This window comes from Panulirus ornatus, chromosome 65 (genome assembly GCF_036320965.1).
Source record: "Panulirus ornatus isolate Po-2019 chromosome 65, ASM3632096v1, whole genome shotgun sequence".
Taxonomy (NCBI): Eukaryota; Metazoa; Arthropoda; class Malacostraca; order Decapoda; family Palinuridae; genus Panulirus; species Panulirus ornatus.
In genome coordinates, this window is record NC_092288.1 from 26,556,706 (window position 1) to 26,574,825 (window position 18,120).

An 18,120-nucleotide genomic window follows, 5' to 3' on the forward strand; every position below is an offset into this window, starting at 1 on the left:
ATCATCACCATCATCATCACCATCATCATCATCACCATCACCATCATCATCATCATCACCATCATCATCACCATCATCACCATCATCATCATCATCATCACCAGCATCACCATCACCAACACACATCAGATCACCAAATACATCACAGTGAACACTGGGGTCAGAGAATTGGGCGTATCGTTAATCCCAATTTTTCATATATATATATATATATATATATATATATATATATATATATATATATATATATATATATATATATATATATATATATATATATATATATATATATATATATATATATATATATATATATATATATACATATTCTTGACACATTCTTATATTGTAATGAAAAAGAGTATCTAATTACAACTATAATTAGGTTTTTAAAAGACTAACACTGTAGGAGAGGAAGCTGGTCTACGTAACGCCAATATTGTTATCTTCGATTCTTATTTTAAAGAAAACATTTCTATTTCCAGGAAATGGAACAACTAGACGGTGTGTGGGAGGAGTCTACTGGGGTAATAAGGACAATTGAACGAGAACACTACCAAGAATCAGCTACAAACGCGGTACTTTGATGTTATTTTGACGTAACTAACTACTACTGTCAGACGTCATCATTCGGAACAATATATGAACGTGACGTCATAACAGAGGGAGATGGCGATTGGTCAAGTGTCGTTCGTCTCCTCACTCACTGCCCTAATACAGAGAGCAGCGTTAATCTTGATCAGGAAAATATTACCAATAATATACCACAAGTGAGAAGTTCTCTCCTGTGTACACCTCATTACTACAACAATCGTTGACCTAACTGGCTATTGATCTGGTGATAGAAACGAGACGTTGGGAGGCGAATCATTTGGATCTTTTTCTTTTTCTCTTATAAAGATAAATTAGTAGATAGTGGCAAGAGAATATGTGAAGTTAAGTAGTATAAAAGTACGTGGAATATTACCAGACATCAACCCAACCAATGAAAGACTGAGGGAGTTTGTCTCACCAGCCTACGTGTACCTCATCTTCTGTGTCATACGTCATCACTATGGTCTCGTGTTGATATCTGTGTGACGCCTCTTCCGTCACATGTGGTGACGGGAGGGGGGTGTTCCGGCCGGGACACCAGCTAGGGACCGGGATCAGGTTGTTACAATCACCATAGTTACGGTAACTATCATCCCTAGGCTGGATGAGGTTAGGGTTCGTATGTAATGACTGACTTCACATTATCTGGTTATTACTGTACCATTATCCTCTTATTTACCACACAATACCCGGAAATCATTTGTCCCTCACATTAACTACATATTCTTCACCCATTGTTTCATTTCACCAAATCAACAGCCACGTGAGGTTAATAACAAGGTGGTTGAAGGAGATCAAGACCTTACCACAATGAAGATCATTATCCCAACTAATTATCCAAACAATATAATCTTGAGAGTGTGGTGAGCAGGCCACGCCTCACCAAGCTGGCAGCGAGCTGATCACCAAGCTGCTCTTGGCTCTGCACATCTCGGGATGATGATACAAACATCTGCTGAGAACCTTGTACTAGAGAGAGGGGCAGGCAAGACCTCCTCCTGAGCGGCTTTACATAACCTCAAGATTTCTTAATCACTCACCCCCACATGGTCCTCCCCGGACCTCACCATTACTTCCATGTTCCTAACTTTCCAATTCTTCCATTAAAAACTACTTATCATTATCATCATCATGATCATGTATGTATGTATGTATGTACACTGCCTGGCTGATGACCACCCATCACTGGCCACCCACCATGAGTCTCCCTCACACACACACACACACATTCTCAACTTATTTTTCCTAACATTTTGGTCGACGTAAATCTTGGGCAAATATTCGAGTTATCTGTGGATACTGTTGTGACCTTGTACAGAGGTGCGACACAGTCAAGGGTCCTGGCTGCACGCACCGCGTAGCTTCATGTCCTTCCTCCTGCCGGCCAGGGGCGCTGCCTCCCAGGCCTTCGTCAGACACTGCACGTACACACAGGCCGCGTCAGAGGTCTTCCCTGGGCTGTCTCACGCATACTCCGTGTCTGTGGAGAAGGTCCTCTCCGGCAGGTCTCTGTAGCCGTAGTCGTAGTCCCTGGAGGAGTAGTCTGCCTGCTGATAGTCCCGTCTGCCGTTAGTGTAGCTCTCGTGCGTGTACTCCCCTCCCTCCTCACCCAGGTCATCCACGTAAGCACCCCGCGAGTGGGCGTAAGCGATGGACTTCTGGTAGCTGAACAGTTGACGTTCTAGGCTGAAGTTCTCAGCTTCCAGGGCTCCGATTTCCCGCCTGGAACAGAGGAGCTCGTGAGCAGTGGGTGGCGGTGGTGAGGGTAGGTGGGACATGGGGGGTGATGATGGTGAGGGTGGGTTGTTAGTGAGCGATGAGGGTGAGTTGTGAGTGAGTCACGGTGATGGTGAGGGTGGTTGGGAAGTGGGGATGAGTCATCACAGACGAGTAAATAGTTTAGTGAGAGGTTTGGTAAGGCTGTGGGAAATGCCTTATATCCTCTGCTTACAGACTTATATATGGAATGTCCTCAAACTAGATATTTGATTGATACAAAACTACGTAATGTATCGTTCATATATGTTGATGGCATCTTATGTTTTCAGCCAGTCTGTTAAGATAATGATTCATTCTTGACAACACTGAAAAATTTGTGTCATCTTTAAAGTTTAATGTAGAGAAAAATTATAACAACTAGTGTGTAAGGTGCACCCTCTAATATTATTATTCTCTATATTACATAACTTAAAAATGTACTCATTTCAATATCTTTTACTACCGATAAATTTGTAGACGCTGAACGTTTAGATGATGAGGCAAAAATTATATCAGGACAGCAGTCAGTGTGGTCCAGTACAGTTCATGACATGACTTCAGGATACAACCGAAAGAAAATCATTCTTTGTGATGATACACAAGACACAATACACAAGACACAAGACACAATACACAAGACACAAGACACAATACACAAGACACAAGACACAATACACAAGACACAAGACACAAGACACAAGACGCAAGACACAAGACACATTGCATCATCATAGAATACTATTGTCTTAACCCTGAGAAAGCCTGAGGCGGGTGTGGACACGAGATGTCAATGAGTAAAAGTGTACACATAGATATGTTTGAAAACACAGTTGAGATGATAATGACATACGGTGGTAAGTGTTGGGTCTTAAAGGCAAGAAAAAGGAAGAGGATGAGCGTGATGGATAAGGAATGATCAGTGGGGACGATGTAAGACGACATGATGGGGAATTGATGATGGTGTAAGAGAAATGTGTAGTAACTAACACAGTTTCATGAGAAATGTGTAGTAACTCACACAGTTTCATGAGAAATGTGTAGTAACTCACACAATTTCATGAGAAATGTGTAGTAACTCACACAGTTTCATGAGAAATGTGTAGTAACTCACACAGTTTCATGAGAAATGTGTAGTAACTCACACAGTTTCATGAGAAATGTGTAGTAACTCACACAGTTTCATTAGAAGGACTGACCAAAGTGTGCCTGTGTGGTGACTGGGAATCTCTTATGCACTCAACCTTGAACGTAAGGAGAGACACGGTGTCTCCAGCACTCGAGCCAACATCAATTGTTCTGGAGGGTTGAAGCAATCAGACTCGGGGGCCAAGTTACAATAATACTCAACAGTGGAACTTAGAAGAGCAGGTAAGTAATCTTCTTCAGAGGTGGACTGATCATTCTCGGAATATCACCCACTGTAGTGAAGCTGTACCACATTGTTATCACTGTATACCGGGTCATCAACGCATTCGTTACATATCAATACATCAATATCAACTTTTCTGCAACACATCAATGTATTCAGGGGACATTATCGTATGTATCTAGGGTTCGTGAAGTAGCTTCTACCACATGGTTCAGTCATCACACAAACCACCAACATCAACCACAGCAGCATCACCATCAACCACAGCAGCATCACCATCAACCACAGCAGCATCACCATCAACCACAGCAGCATCACCATCAACCACAGCAGCATCACCATCAACCACAGCAGCATCACCATCACCAGTCACAGCAGGAACAGTGGTAGGTCACGGGGAACCAGATGAGGCAAACAGCAGAGAGGAGTGGTCAGTAAGGCCTCCATCACTCACATGTGAAGTGTGGAGTATCATTCCTGAATCATCAGAGAGAGTAAAGTGTGGAGGAGGTAGGGTGAGGGAGATGGGTCATAATGGAGGTAGATTGGTGAGAGTGACGGCTTGACAGAAGAGAACTGGAAAGGTGAGAGAAAGGGAAAGGGAGAGGAACAGATGAGGGACGGGAGGAGGGTACAGCGGAAGGGGTGAGAGGGAGGGACGGGAGGAGGGTACAGAGGAAGGGTGAGAGGGAGGGACGGGAGGAGTGTACAGAGGAAGGGTGAGAGGGAGGGACGGGAGGAGGGTACAGAGGAAGGGTGAGAGGGAGGGACGGGAGGAGTGTACAGAGGAAGGGTGAGAGGGAGGGACGGGAGGAGGGTACAGAGGAAGGGTGAGAGGGAGGGACGGGAGGAGGGTACAGAAGAAGGGTGAGAGGGAGGGACGGGAGGAGAGTCACCAACCCATTAGCTGTCCGTTCTTGAAAGCAGTCTTCCTTCCTTCACACTTCCCTCTCCATACAATCTCCCTCTCCCTCAGGAATTCCATTGATTCTCACCCCTGCCTTCCTGATAGCTGGTTCAAGAGAGAGAGAGAGAGAGAGAGAGAGAGAGAGAGAGAGAGAGAGAGAGAGAGAGAGAGAGAGAGAGAGATTGTCGAGCTTTCATTGGTTCTCATGTGATCATTTGATTCATCTCTCACTGATGAACATATTGAAGACCATTTATAACAGAGACACACGCCTCAAAATGTCATATTTCTACCTGTAATAACTAACCCAGCACCATTATTCACACCAAGTGGCCAACACAGCACTGGTACAACCCAGCACCATTATTCACACCAAGTGGCCAACACAGCACTGGTACAACCCAGCACCATTATTCACACCAAGTGGCCAACACAGCACTGGTACAACCAGTGTTCACGACATGCAGACCAGCTCACATGATGGACGACATTCTTCGTACACCATACACCTTCCCTAGCAACACCTGGCATATACTGTACTATTACACTGACAGTGGTCAGTCAACTCCACTATCACTCACGAATGTATACTGCACATAACGCACGCTGTGCAAGATGTAAGTGGTGCATAATGTACATGATTCATAATGTATATGGTACATAACGTAACAGCACATAATGTACATGGTACATATGTACACATTATATAATGTATAAGGTACAATATGGGTAGTACCTGCTGGGAAGGGAAGGTTCAGCTAACCAACTGGACCTTCTGTACATCAATAATGTACGAAGACGAGAATGTTACCCAGGCACCACCACCACTACCACCACTGGTGGTGGTAGTGGTGGTGGTGGTGGAAGTGCTGGTGTTAGTGCTGATGGTAGTGGTGGTGGTAGTGGTGGTGGTAGTTGTAGTGGTAGCGGAGGCAACAGTAAGCCAGGCAACAGTAAACAAAGCAGTCATAAACCACGTAACTATAGGCAAGTCAACCATAAGGACGAAATAAGATCCAGAGATCAATAAATACCAAACTTATGGATCCTCTCAACAGAGAGCCATCATCTGACCCACTCCAGTGAACATATACATATAGTCACTATCATGTACATATAGTCACTATCACGTACATATAGCCACTATCACGTACATATAGCCACTATCACGTACATATAGTCACTATCACGTACATATAGTCACTATCACGTACATATAGCCACTATCACGTACATTCAGCCACTATCACGGTCATATAGCCACTATCACGTACATTTAGCCACTATCACGGTCATATAGCCACTATCACGGTCATATAGCTATAAAGGTATTAATAAACCAACAAAGTTAAAACAATCTTGGGAAGACAACAAGTAAGTGACCACCACCAGCCACTGTCCAGCTGTACTGGTAAGTTGGAGACCCACTGTACTGGTAAGTTGGAGACCCACTGTACTGGTAAGTTGGAGACCCACTGTACTGGTAAGCTGGAGACCCACTGTACTGGTAAGCTGGAGACCCACTGTACTGGTAAGTTGGAGACCCACTGTACTGGTAAGCTGGAGACCCACTGTACTGGTAAGCTGGAGACCCACTGTACTGGTAAGCTGGAGACCCACTGTACTGGTAAGCTGGAGACCCACTGTACTGGTAAGCTGGAGACCCACTGTACTGGTAAGCTGGAGACCCACTGTACTGGTAAGCTGGGGACCCACTGTACTGGTAAGCTGGAGACCCACTGTACTGGTAAGCTGGAGACCCACTGTACTGGTAAGCTGGAGACCCACTGTACTGGTAAGCTGGAGACCCACTGTACTGGTAAGCTGGAGACCCACTGTACTGGTAAGCTGGAGACCCACTGTACTGGTAAGCTCATAGGAAAAAAATAAAGTTTGTAATTATAACTTTAATCAAAAGTTTTGGAACAGTTCAACATGGAATATCATCCTTGATTGTTGCTCTAACATTTCTGCTGCTCGACCAGTCCTGGTGTGAGGCTCCTCCTGCTCGACCACTCCTGGTATGAGGCTCCTCCTGCTCGACCAGTCCTGGTATGAGGCTCCTCCTGCTCGACCAGTCCTGGTATGAGGCTCCTCCTGCTCGACCAGTCCTGGTGTGAGGCTCCTCCTGCTCGACCAGTCCTGGTGTGAGGCTCCTCCTGCTCGACCACTCCTGGTGTGAGGCTCCTCCTGCTCGACCAGTCCTGGTGTGAGGCTCCTCCTGCTCGACCACTCCTGGTATGAGGCTCCTCCTGCTCGACCAGTCCTGGTATGAGGCTCCTCCTGCTCGACCAGTCCTGGTATGAGGCTCCTCCTGCTCGACCAGTCCTGGTGTGAGGCTCCTCCTGCTCGACCAGTCCTGGTGTGAGGCTCCTCCTGCTCGACCAGTCCTGGTATGAGGCTCCTCCTGCTCGACCAGTCCTGGTGTGAGGCTCCTCCTGCTGGACCAGTCCTGGTATGAGGCTCCTCCTGCTCGACCAGTCCTGGTGTGAGGCTCCTCCTGCTCGACCAGTCCTGGTGTGAGGCTCCTCCTGCTCGACCAGTCCTGGTGTGAGGCTCCTCCTGCTCGACCAGTCCTGGTGTGAGGCTCCTCCTGCTGGACCAGTCCTGGTGGGAGGCTCCTCCTGCTCGACCAGTCCTGGTGTGAGGCTCCTCCTGCTCGACCAGTCCTGGTGTGAGGCTCCTCCTGCTCGACCAGTCCTGGTGTGAGGCTCCTCCTGCTCGACCAGTCCTGGTGTGAGGCTCCTCCTGCTCGACCAGTCCTGGTGTGAGGCTCCTCCTGCTCGACCAGTCCTGGTGTGAGGCTCCTCCTGCTCGACCAGTCCTGGTGTGAGGCTCCTCCTGCTCATACAGGGTCGTGGGAGGGAGAGTGACTGCAGTAGTGGCGGGTGGTCATAAGGACAAGTGTCACTAGATAATGTGTGGACGAGATCAAGGGAGACGTTCAAGATGGCAGCCCACAGAGCGGATGTTGTCGAGCTGATGTAAGAACCAGATCAGCGGTGAGGGACCTATGCAGGAGTAGCTGCTGCTGCTGCACGTTACTCCAATGGTGTAAGTAAGGTTTCAGGCAGGACGGTCAGACTAGCCACCTGAACAACAAGTTGTGAGGACAACCAACAACCAGGAAGATCACAACACACATGAAAATAACATTAAGAACATATCGTGGACATAACCGTGAACAGTGTCTGGTTTGAACATTTGTTCACTGCAGCACACTAGCTCTGCCTCACAGCCGTTAATACTTCACTGTGAGGGTAATTAACCTGGCTCATTAGGCAATTACTGGTGGCTATTTACCTGAGTTTTGACAGGCAGAACAACTGTTGTTTGATGAAGGTTGTAATGGTGTTTGCAGGTTACCCAGGCGACGGTGTGTCAGCATACTGGCACAGTCTACCTAACTTGTGCGTATATCTTGATTCTATCTTTTTATCATTTGTTCTCTCTCTCTCTCTCTCTCTCTCTCTCTCTCTCTCTCTCTCTCTCTCTCTCTCTCTCTCTCTCTCTCTCTCTCTCTCTCTCTCTCTCTCTCTCTCTCTCAATTTTGCTCGTGATCAAGATATTTTCCTCGTGAAATCATAGGAATATATATATATTTATATATATATATAAATATATATATATATATATATATATATATATATATATATATATATATATATATATATATATATATATATATATATATATATATATATATATATATATATATATATTCATTATACTTTGTCGCTGTCTCCCGCGTTAGCGAGGTAGCGCTAGGAAAAGACAACAAAGGCCACATTCGTTCACACTCAGTATCTAGCTCTCATGTATAATGCACCGAAACCACAGCTCCCTTTCCACATCCAGGCCCCACACAACTTTCCATGGTTTACCCCAGACACTTCACATGCCCTGATTCAATCTATCGACAGCACGTCGACCCCGGTATACCACATCGTTCCAATTCACTCTATTCCTTGCACGCCTTTCATCCTCCTGCAAGCTTAGGCCCCGATCACTCAGAATCTTTTCACTCCACCTTTCCACCTCCAATTTGTTCTCTCACTTCTCCTCGTTCCCTCCACCCCTGACACATATATTCTGTTTGTCAATATTTCCTCACGCATTCTCTCCATGCGACCAAACCATTTCAAAACACACTCTTCTTCTCTCTCAACCACACTCTTTTTATTTCCAAACATCTCTCTTACCCTATTATTACTTACTCGATCAAACCACCTCACACCACATATTGTCCACAAACATCTCATTTCCAGCACATCCACCCTCCTACGCACAACTCTATCTATAGCCTACGCCTCGCAACCATATAACATTGTTGGAACCACTATTCCGTCAAATATACCCATTTTTGCTTTCCAAGATAACGTTCTCGACTTCCACACATTTTTCAACGATCCCAGAACTTTCATCCCCTCCCCCACCCTATGATTCACTTCCGATTCCATGGTTCCATCCGCTGCCAGATCCACTCCCAGATATCTAAAACACTTCACTTTCTCTAGTTTTTCTCCATTCAAACTTACCTCCCAGTTGACTGGTCCATCAGCCCTACTCTACCTAATAACCTTGCTCGTATTCACATTTACTCTCAACTTTCTTCTTCCACACACTTTACCAAACTCAGTCACCAGCTTCTGCAGTTTCTCACACGAATCAGCCACCAGCGGTGTATCATCAGCGAACAACAACTGACTCACTTCCCAAGCTCTCTCATCCACAACAGACTTCATACTTGCCCCACTCTCCAAAACTCTTGCATTCACCTCCCTAACAACTCCATCCATAAACAAATCAAACAACCATGAAGACATCACGTACCCCTGCCGCAAACCTACATTCACTGAGAACCAATCACTTTCCTCTCTTCCTACACGTGCACATGCCTTACATCCTCGATAAAAACTTTTCACTGCTTCTAACAAATTGCCTTCCACACCATATATTCTTACTACCTTCCACAGAGCATCTCTATCAACTCTATCATATGCCTTCTCCAGATCCATAAATGCTACATACAAATCCATTTGCTTTTCTAAGTATTTCTCACATATATCCTTCAAAGCAAACACCTGATCCACACATCCTCTACCACTTCTGAAACCACACTGCTCTTCCCCAATCTGATGCTCTGTACATGCCTTCACCCTTTCAATCAATACCCTCCCATATAATTTACCAGAAATACTCAACAAACTTATACCTCGGTAATTTGAGCACTCACATTTATTCCATTTGCCTTTGTACAATGGCACTATGCAAGCATTCCGCCAATCCTCAGGCACCTTACCATGAGTCATACATACATTAAATAACCTTACCAACCAGGCAACAATACAGTCACCCACTTTTTTAATAGATTCCACTGCAATGCCATCCAAACCTACTGTCTTGCCGGCTTTCATCTTACACAAATCTTTCACTACGTCTTCCCTGTTTACCAAATCGTTCTCCCTGACCCTCTCACTTTGCACACCATCCTGACCAAAACACCCTATATCTGCCACTCTATCATCAGGCACATTCAACAAACCTTCAAAATACTCACTTCATCTCCTTCTCACATCACCACTACTTGTTATCACCTCCCCATTAGCCCCCTTCACTGATGTTCCCATTTGTTCCCTTGTCTTACGCACTTTATTTACTTCCTTCCAAAACATCTTTTTATTCTCCCTAAAATTTAAGGATACTCTTTCACCCCAACTCTCATTTGCCCTCTTTTTCACCTCTTGCACCTTTCTCTTGACCTCCTGCCTCTTTCTTTTATATATCTCCCAGTCATTTGCATTATTTCCCTGCAAAAATCGTCCAAATGCCTCTCTCTTCTCTTTCACTAATAATCTTACTTCTTCATCCCACCACTCACTACCCTTTCTAATCCGCCCACCTCCCACGCCTTCTCATGCCACAAGCATCTTTTGCACAAGCCATCACTGCTTCCCTAAATACATCCCATTCCTCTCCCACTCCCCTTACGTCCTTTGTTCTCACCTTTTTCCATTCTGTACTCAGTCTCTCCTGGTACTTCCTCACACAAGTCTCCTTCCCAAGCTCACTTACTCTCACCACTTTTTCACCCCAACATTCTCTCTTCTTTTCTGAAAACCTCAACAAATCTTCATATTCGCCTCCACAATATATATATATATATATATATATATATATATATATATATATATATATATATATATATATATATATATATATATATATATATATATATATATATATATATGTGTGTGTGTGTGTGTGTGTGTATCCTGCAGAACCTTCTGGTGAGTTCCTGATTGGGATATTCTTTATGGTATTGTTGTTGATGAAGCCAACTTTTATAGTAAAGGATTTAAGCAACCTGGGAAGTGAAGTGAAATTATCATTAAAAGGGAGAACTAAAAGACTCTTGGTGTTAAGGGAAGATTTGGGTTCAACTCTATAATTTGATTTCTTTGCCAGCTTAAGAGATTTATCAATGAAAGATCTAGGATACTTTAACTTGGATCCAATAGAATATATATTCTCAAACTCATCATCAGTAAACTCTGGACTGCCTTAGGGAACATAGACTGGAATGATGATAATTTAACTGTCATGTTGAGCTGAGTAATAATGGATATAAGAACAAACATTGGTGGGTTTTCTGTATATGCTAAACTTAAACATGTTTCAATCCCTACGGATCATGCAATCTAAAAATGGTAACATACAATTATTTTTCAATTTCCACAGTAAAGTTGATGGAAGGCACTAAATTGTTAGGTAAAGGGAGAAATGTTTGTAGATTTTCATTTGTTGGCCAAACACAAAGAACATCATTAACATACCTAAACTGCATTAATTGTTTAAAAGAATTCCATGTAAAGATTACTTATTACAGATGAAAGAGGGTTACCCATTGCCATACCAAAATTTTAAGCATAATAATCTCCATTCAATTGAAATACACAGTCTTTTATACACAGTTCTATCAATTCAATAAAAACACTTTTAAAATGTAAATGAATATCATCCAATACATCGAATGAATATTCTAAAAGGTCATCAACTGGAACTTTTGTGAATAGAGGGAAAACATCAAAGCTAACTAGTTTGAAATCAAAATTAACATTGATATCATTAAGCTTGTTCACTAAGTCTACATTGTTCATGATATTAGAATTTGATATCTTACCCACTAATAGGCTTGATAAAGAAACTAACCATTTTGACAATTTATATGTGATGGAGCCTACTGAACTCACTATAGGTCTTGCTGGAAAGTTTGGTTTATGTGTTTTAATAAGTCCATACATATATGGCAATGAAGGGGACAGTGATGTCAAACTTTTGATAAGAGAACCATTACCTTTCAACAACAACTTCAGGTCTTTATTATGGTGAGAATTAAGTTTTCTCTCCTGTATGTACACATTCCCAGTCTCATAAATTACTTCATTTCAATTATCCACAGTTGTTATGTGTCTTGTTTACATCTTTACGAAGACGTTACTCGCTTGTTATCATGTAATGTTCTCTGGTGTTCTATATGTGAACGTATTCATGAACTACCTTATTGCTACCTTATAAGAATGGTTTGAAAATTCAAAGGTTTTAATCCTATCACAAGTTACTTTTCCATGGTAGACAGACTTTTGACATTCTTGTGTACAGATATATTGCGTGTGTATGTCTCCCTTTATGTATGTTTGGCCGCGTGTGTTTACATGTGTATGTCTGTGCGTGTATAGGTGTATGTAGCGAGGGAGGTGTAGCTGTCCAGCTGTTGTATGAGTGTATGGGCGTCTACCTGTTGTATGGATGGAGAGAGGATATCACCAGAGATGGTCCATGACCAGATCATTTGTATAAAAGAACATGAAGCTGAACAACATGAAGCTGAACAACATGAAGCTGAACAACATGAAGCTGAACAACATGAAGCTGAACAACATGAAGCTGAACAACATGAAGCTGAACAACATGAAGCTGAACAACATGAAGCTGAACAACATGAAGCTGAACAACATGAAGCTGAACAACATGAAGCTGAACACCATGAAGCTGAACATAACCATAGAAACAGGACGTTAACGAAGTCTGGTGTATGTGTTCACCTCACTTGCTTGTTATATGGTTGTTGTATGGATGTTGTATGGGTGTTGTATGGGTGTTGTATGGGTGTTGTATGGGTGTTGTATGGGTGTTGTATGACTCACCTCATCTGGTAGTTATGCATCCTGGTGACGTCATCATACTTGTGGTAGGTGGCCTGGAAGAGGAGGAGGGATTCCACCCACTCGATCTGTACAGTTACTTCCTTCCTCTCGTCCACGTACGGACTCCCGCCTTCCTTGATCTGTGGGGCGAGGGGGAAGCAAGGTTAGTGGAGCCAGGGAGGGCGGCAGGGTCCACCTGGGGAACATAACATTAAATTAGAAACACATCAGACAACATGAAATACTTGGACAGAATAAATGGTAGATGAATGGAAGAAACTGACTGATGAAATTATGAATGTGGATAACATATTGAGATTTAGATAGTTGTATGAACAGTAGAGCACATACATATGTTAACCTCTCCCGCCCTACTGTAGAAATACATTCATACACACACACACACACACACACACACACACACACACACACACACACACACACACACAACACACACACAAAAGCATAGACAAAGAAATAGACAAGGCTAAGGAAAGATAACTCCTCTCTCTCTCTCTCCTCTCTCTCTCTCTCTCTCTCTCTCTCTCTCTCTCTCTCTCTCTCTCTCTCTCTCTCTCTCTCTCTCTCTCTCTCTCTCTCTCTCTCTCTCTCTCTCTCTCTCTCTCTCTCTCTCAATTTTGCTCGTGATCAAGATATTTTCCTCGTGAAATCATAGGAATATATATATATTATATAATATATAAATATATATATATTATATATATAAAATATATATATATATATATATTTTATTATATATATATATATATATATATATATAAAATATATATATATATATATATATATATATTCATTATACTTTGTCGCTGTCTCCCGCGTTAGCGAGGTAGCGCTAGGAAAAGACAACAAAGGCCACATTCGTTCACACTCAGTATCTAGCTCTCATGTATAATGCACCGAAACCACAGCTCCCTTTCCACATCCAGGCCCCACACAACTTTCCATGGTTTACCCCAGACACTTCACATGCCCTGATTCAATCTATCGACAGCACGTCGACCCCGGTATACCACATCGTTCCAATTCACTCTATTCCTTGCACGCCTTTCATCCTCCTGCAAGCTTAGGCCCCGATCACTCAGAATCTTTTCACTCCACCTTTCCACCTCAATTTGTTCTCTCACTTCTCCTCGTTCCCTTTCCACCCCTGACACATATATTCTGTTTGTCAATATTTCCTCACGCATTCTCTCCATGCGACCAAACCATTTCAAAACACACTCTTCTTCTCTCTCAACCACACTCTTTTTATTTCCAAACATCTCTCTTACCCTATTATTACTTACTCGATCAAACCACCTCACACCACATATTGTCCACAAACATCTCATTTCCAGCACATCCACCCTCCTACGCACAACTCTATCTATAGCCTACGCCTCGCAACCATATAACATTGTTGGAACCACTATTCCGTCAAATATACCCATTTTTGCTTTCCAAGATAACGTTCTCGACTTCCACACATTTTTCAACGATCCCAGAACTTTCACCCCCTCCCCCACCCTATGATTCACTTCCGATTCCATGGTTCCATCCGCTGCCAGATCCACTCCCAGATATCTAAAACACTTCACTTTCTCTAGTTTTTCTCCATTCAAACTTACCTCCCAGTTGACTTGTCCATCAGCCCTACTCTACCTAATAACCTTGCTCGTATTCACATTTACTCTCAACTTTCTTCTTCCACACACTTTACCAAACTCAGTCACCAGCTTCTGCAGTTTTCTCACACGAATCAGCCACCAGCGGTGTATCATCAGCGAACAACAACTGACTCACTTCCCAAGCTCTCTCATCCACAACAGACTTCATACTTGCCCCACTCTCCAAAACTCTTGCATTCACCTCCCTAACAACTCCATCCATAAACAAATCAAACAACCATGAAGACATCACGTACCCCTGCCGCAAACCTACATTCACTGAGAACCAATCACTTTCCTCTCTTCCTACACGTGCACATGCCTTACATCCTCGATAAAAACTTTTCACTGCTTCTAACAAATTGCCTTCCACACCATATATTCTTACTACCTTCCACAGAGCATCTCTATCAACTCTATCATATGCCTTCTCCACATCCATAAATGCTACATACAAATCAATTTGCTTTTCTAAGTATTTCTCACATATATCCTTCAAAGCAAACACCTGATCCACACATCCTCTACCACTTCTGAAACCACACTGCTCTTCCCCAATCTGATGCTCTGTACATGCCTTCACCCTTTCAATCAATACCCTCCCATATAATTTACCAGAAATACTCAACAAACTTATACCTCGGTAATTTGAGCACTCACATTTATTCCCTTTGCCTTTGTACAATGGCACTATGCAAGCATTCCGCCAGTCCTCAGGCACCTTACCATGAGTCATACATACATTAAATAACCTTACCAACCAGGCAACAATACAGTCACCCACTTTTTTAATAGATTCCACTGCAATGCCATCCAAACCTACTGTCTTGCCGGCTTTCATCTTACACAAATCTTTCACTACGTCTTCCCTGTTTACCAAATCGTTCTCCCTGACCCTCTCACTTTGCACACCATCCTGACCAAAACACCCTATATCTGCCACTCTATCATCAGGCACATTCAACAAACCTTCAAAATACTCACTTCATCTCCTTCTCACATCACCACTACTTGTTATCACCTCCCCATTAGCCCCCTTCACTGATGTTCCCATTTGTTCCCTTGTCTTACGCACTTTATTTACTTCCTTCCAAAACATCTTTTTATTCTCCCTAAAATTTAAGGATACTCTTTCACCCCAACTCTCATTTGCCCTCTTTTTCACCTCTTGCACCTTTCTCTTGACCTCCTGCCTCTTTCTTTTATATATCTCCCAGTCATTTGCATTATTTCCCTGCAAAAATCGTCCAAATGCCTCTCTCTTCTCTTTCACTAATAATCTTACTTCTTCATCTCCACCACTCACTACCCTTTCTAATCCGCCCACCTCCCACGCCTTCTCATGCCACAAGCATCTTTTGCACAAGCCATCACTGCTTCCCTAAATACATCCCATTCCTCTCCCACTCCCCTTACGTCCTTTGTTCTCACCTTTTTCCATTCTGTACTCAGTCTCTCCTGGTACTTCCTCACACAAGTCTCCTTCCCAAGCTCACTTACTCTCACCACTTTTTCACCCCAACATTCTCTCTTCTTTTCTGAAAAACCTCAACAAATCTTCATATTCGCCTCCACAATATATATATATATATATATATATATATATATATTATATATATATATATATATATATATATATATATATATATATATATATATATATATATATATATATGTGTGTGTGTGTGTGTGTGTGTATCCTGCAGAACCTTCTGGTGAGTTCCTGATTGGGATATTCTTTATGGTATTGTTGTTGATGAAGCCAACTTTTATAGTAAAGGATTTAAGCAACCTGGGAAGTGAAGTGAAATTATCATTAAAAGGGAGAACTAAAAGACTCTTGGTGTTAAGGGAAGATTTGGGTTCAACTCTATAATTTGATTTCTTTGCCAGCTTAAGAGATTTATCAATGAAAGATCTAGGATACTTTAACTTGCATCCAATAGAATATATATTCTCAAACTCATCATCAGTAAACTCTGGACTGCCTTAGGGAACATAGACTGGAATGATGATAATTTAACTGTCATGTTGAGCAGAGTAATAATGGATATAAGAACAAACATTGGTGGGCTTTCTGTATATGCTAAACTTAAACATGTTTCAATCCCTACGGATCATGCAATCTAAAAATGGTAACATACAATTATTTTTCAATTTCCACAGTAAAGTTGATGGAAGGCACTAAATTGTTAGGTAAAGGGAGAAATGTTTGTAGATTTTCATTTGTTGGCCAAACACAAAGAACATCATTAACATACCTAAACTGCATTAATTGTTTAAAAGAATTCCATGTAAAGATTACTTATTACAGATGAAAGAGGGTTACCCATTGCCATACCAAAATTTTAAGCATAATAATCTCCATTCAATTGAAATACACAGTCTTTTATACACAGTTCTATCAATTCAATAAAAACACTTTTAAAATGTAAATGAATATCATCCAATACATCGAATGAATATTCTAAAAGGTCATCAACTGGAACTTTTGTGAATAGAGGGAAAACATCAAAGCTAACTAGTTTGAAATCAAAATTAACATTGATATCATTAAGCTTGTTCACTAAGTCTACATTGTTCATGATATTAGAATTTGATATCTTACCCACTAATAGGCTTGATAAAGAAACTAACCATTTTGACAATTCATATGTGATGGAGCCTACTGAACTCACTATAGGTCTTGCTGGAAACTTTGGTTTGTGTATTTTGATAAGTCCATACATATATGGCAATGAAGGGGACAGTGATGTCAAACTTTTGATAAGAGAACCATTACCTTTCAACGACAACTTCAGGTCTTTGTTATGGTGAGAATTAAGTTTTCTTTCCTGTATGTACACATTCCCAGTCTCATAAATTACTTCATTTCAATTATCCACAGTTGTTATGTGTCTTGTTTACATCTTTACGAAGACGTTACTCGCTTGTTATCATGTAATGTTCTCTGGTGTTCTATATGTGAACGTATTCATGAACTACCTTATTGCTACCTTATAAGAATGGTTTGAAAATTCAAAGGTTTTAATCCTATCACAAGTTACTTTTCCATGGTAGACAGACTTTTGACATTCTTGTGTACAGATATATTGCGTGTGTATGTCTCCCTTTATGTATGTTTGGCCGCGTGTGTTTACATGTGTATGTCTGTGCGTGTATAGGTGTATGTAGCGAGGGAGGTGTAGCTGTCCAGCTGTTGTATGACTGTATGGGCGTCTACCTGTTGTATGGATGGAGAGAGGATATCACCAGAGATGGTCCATGACCAGATCGTTTGTATAAAAGAACATGAAGCTGAACAACATGAAGCTGAACAACATGAAGCTGAACAACATGAAGCTGAACAACATGAAGCTGAACAACATGAAGCTGAACAACATGAAGCTGAACAACATGAAGCTGAACAACATGAAGCTGAACAACATGAAGCTGAACAACATGAAGCTGAACAACATGAAGCTGAACAACATGAAGCTGAACATAACCATAGAAACAGGACGTTAACGAAGTCTGGTGTATGTGTTCACCTCACTTGCTTGTTATATGGTTGTTGTATGGATGTTGTATGGGTGTTGTATGGGTGTTGTATGGGTGTTGTATGGGTGTTGTATGGGT

The 18,120-nt window shown here is 42.1% G+C and overlaps 1 protein-coding gene across 1 annotated transcript in view; it reads right to left on the minus strand.

Moving 5' to 3' along the window:
- Positions 1–310: 310 nt before the first annotated feature.
- LOC139746458 (uncharacterized) overlaps positions 311–18,120 on the minus strand; it is a 128,316-nt gene continuing 110,506 nt past the window's right edge. The window contains exon 6 of the mRNA XM_071657715.1: positions 311–2,316. Within this exon, the coding sequence (XP_071513816.1) occupies positions 2,058–2,316 (259 nt within the window). The 3' untranslated portion in view covers positions 311–2,057. The remainder of the gene's footprint in view (positions 2,317–18,120) is intronic.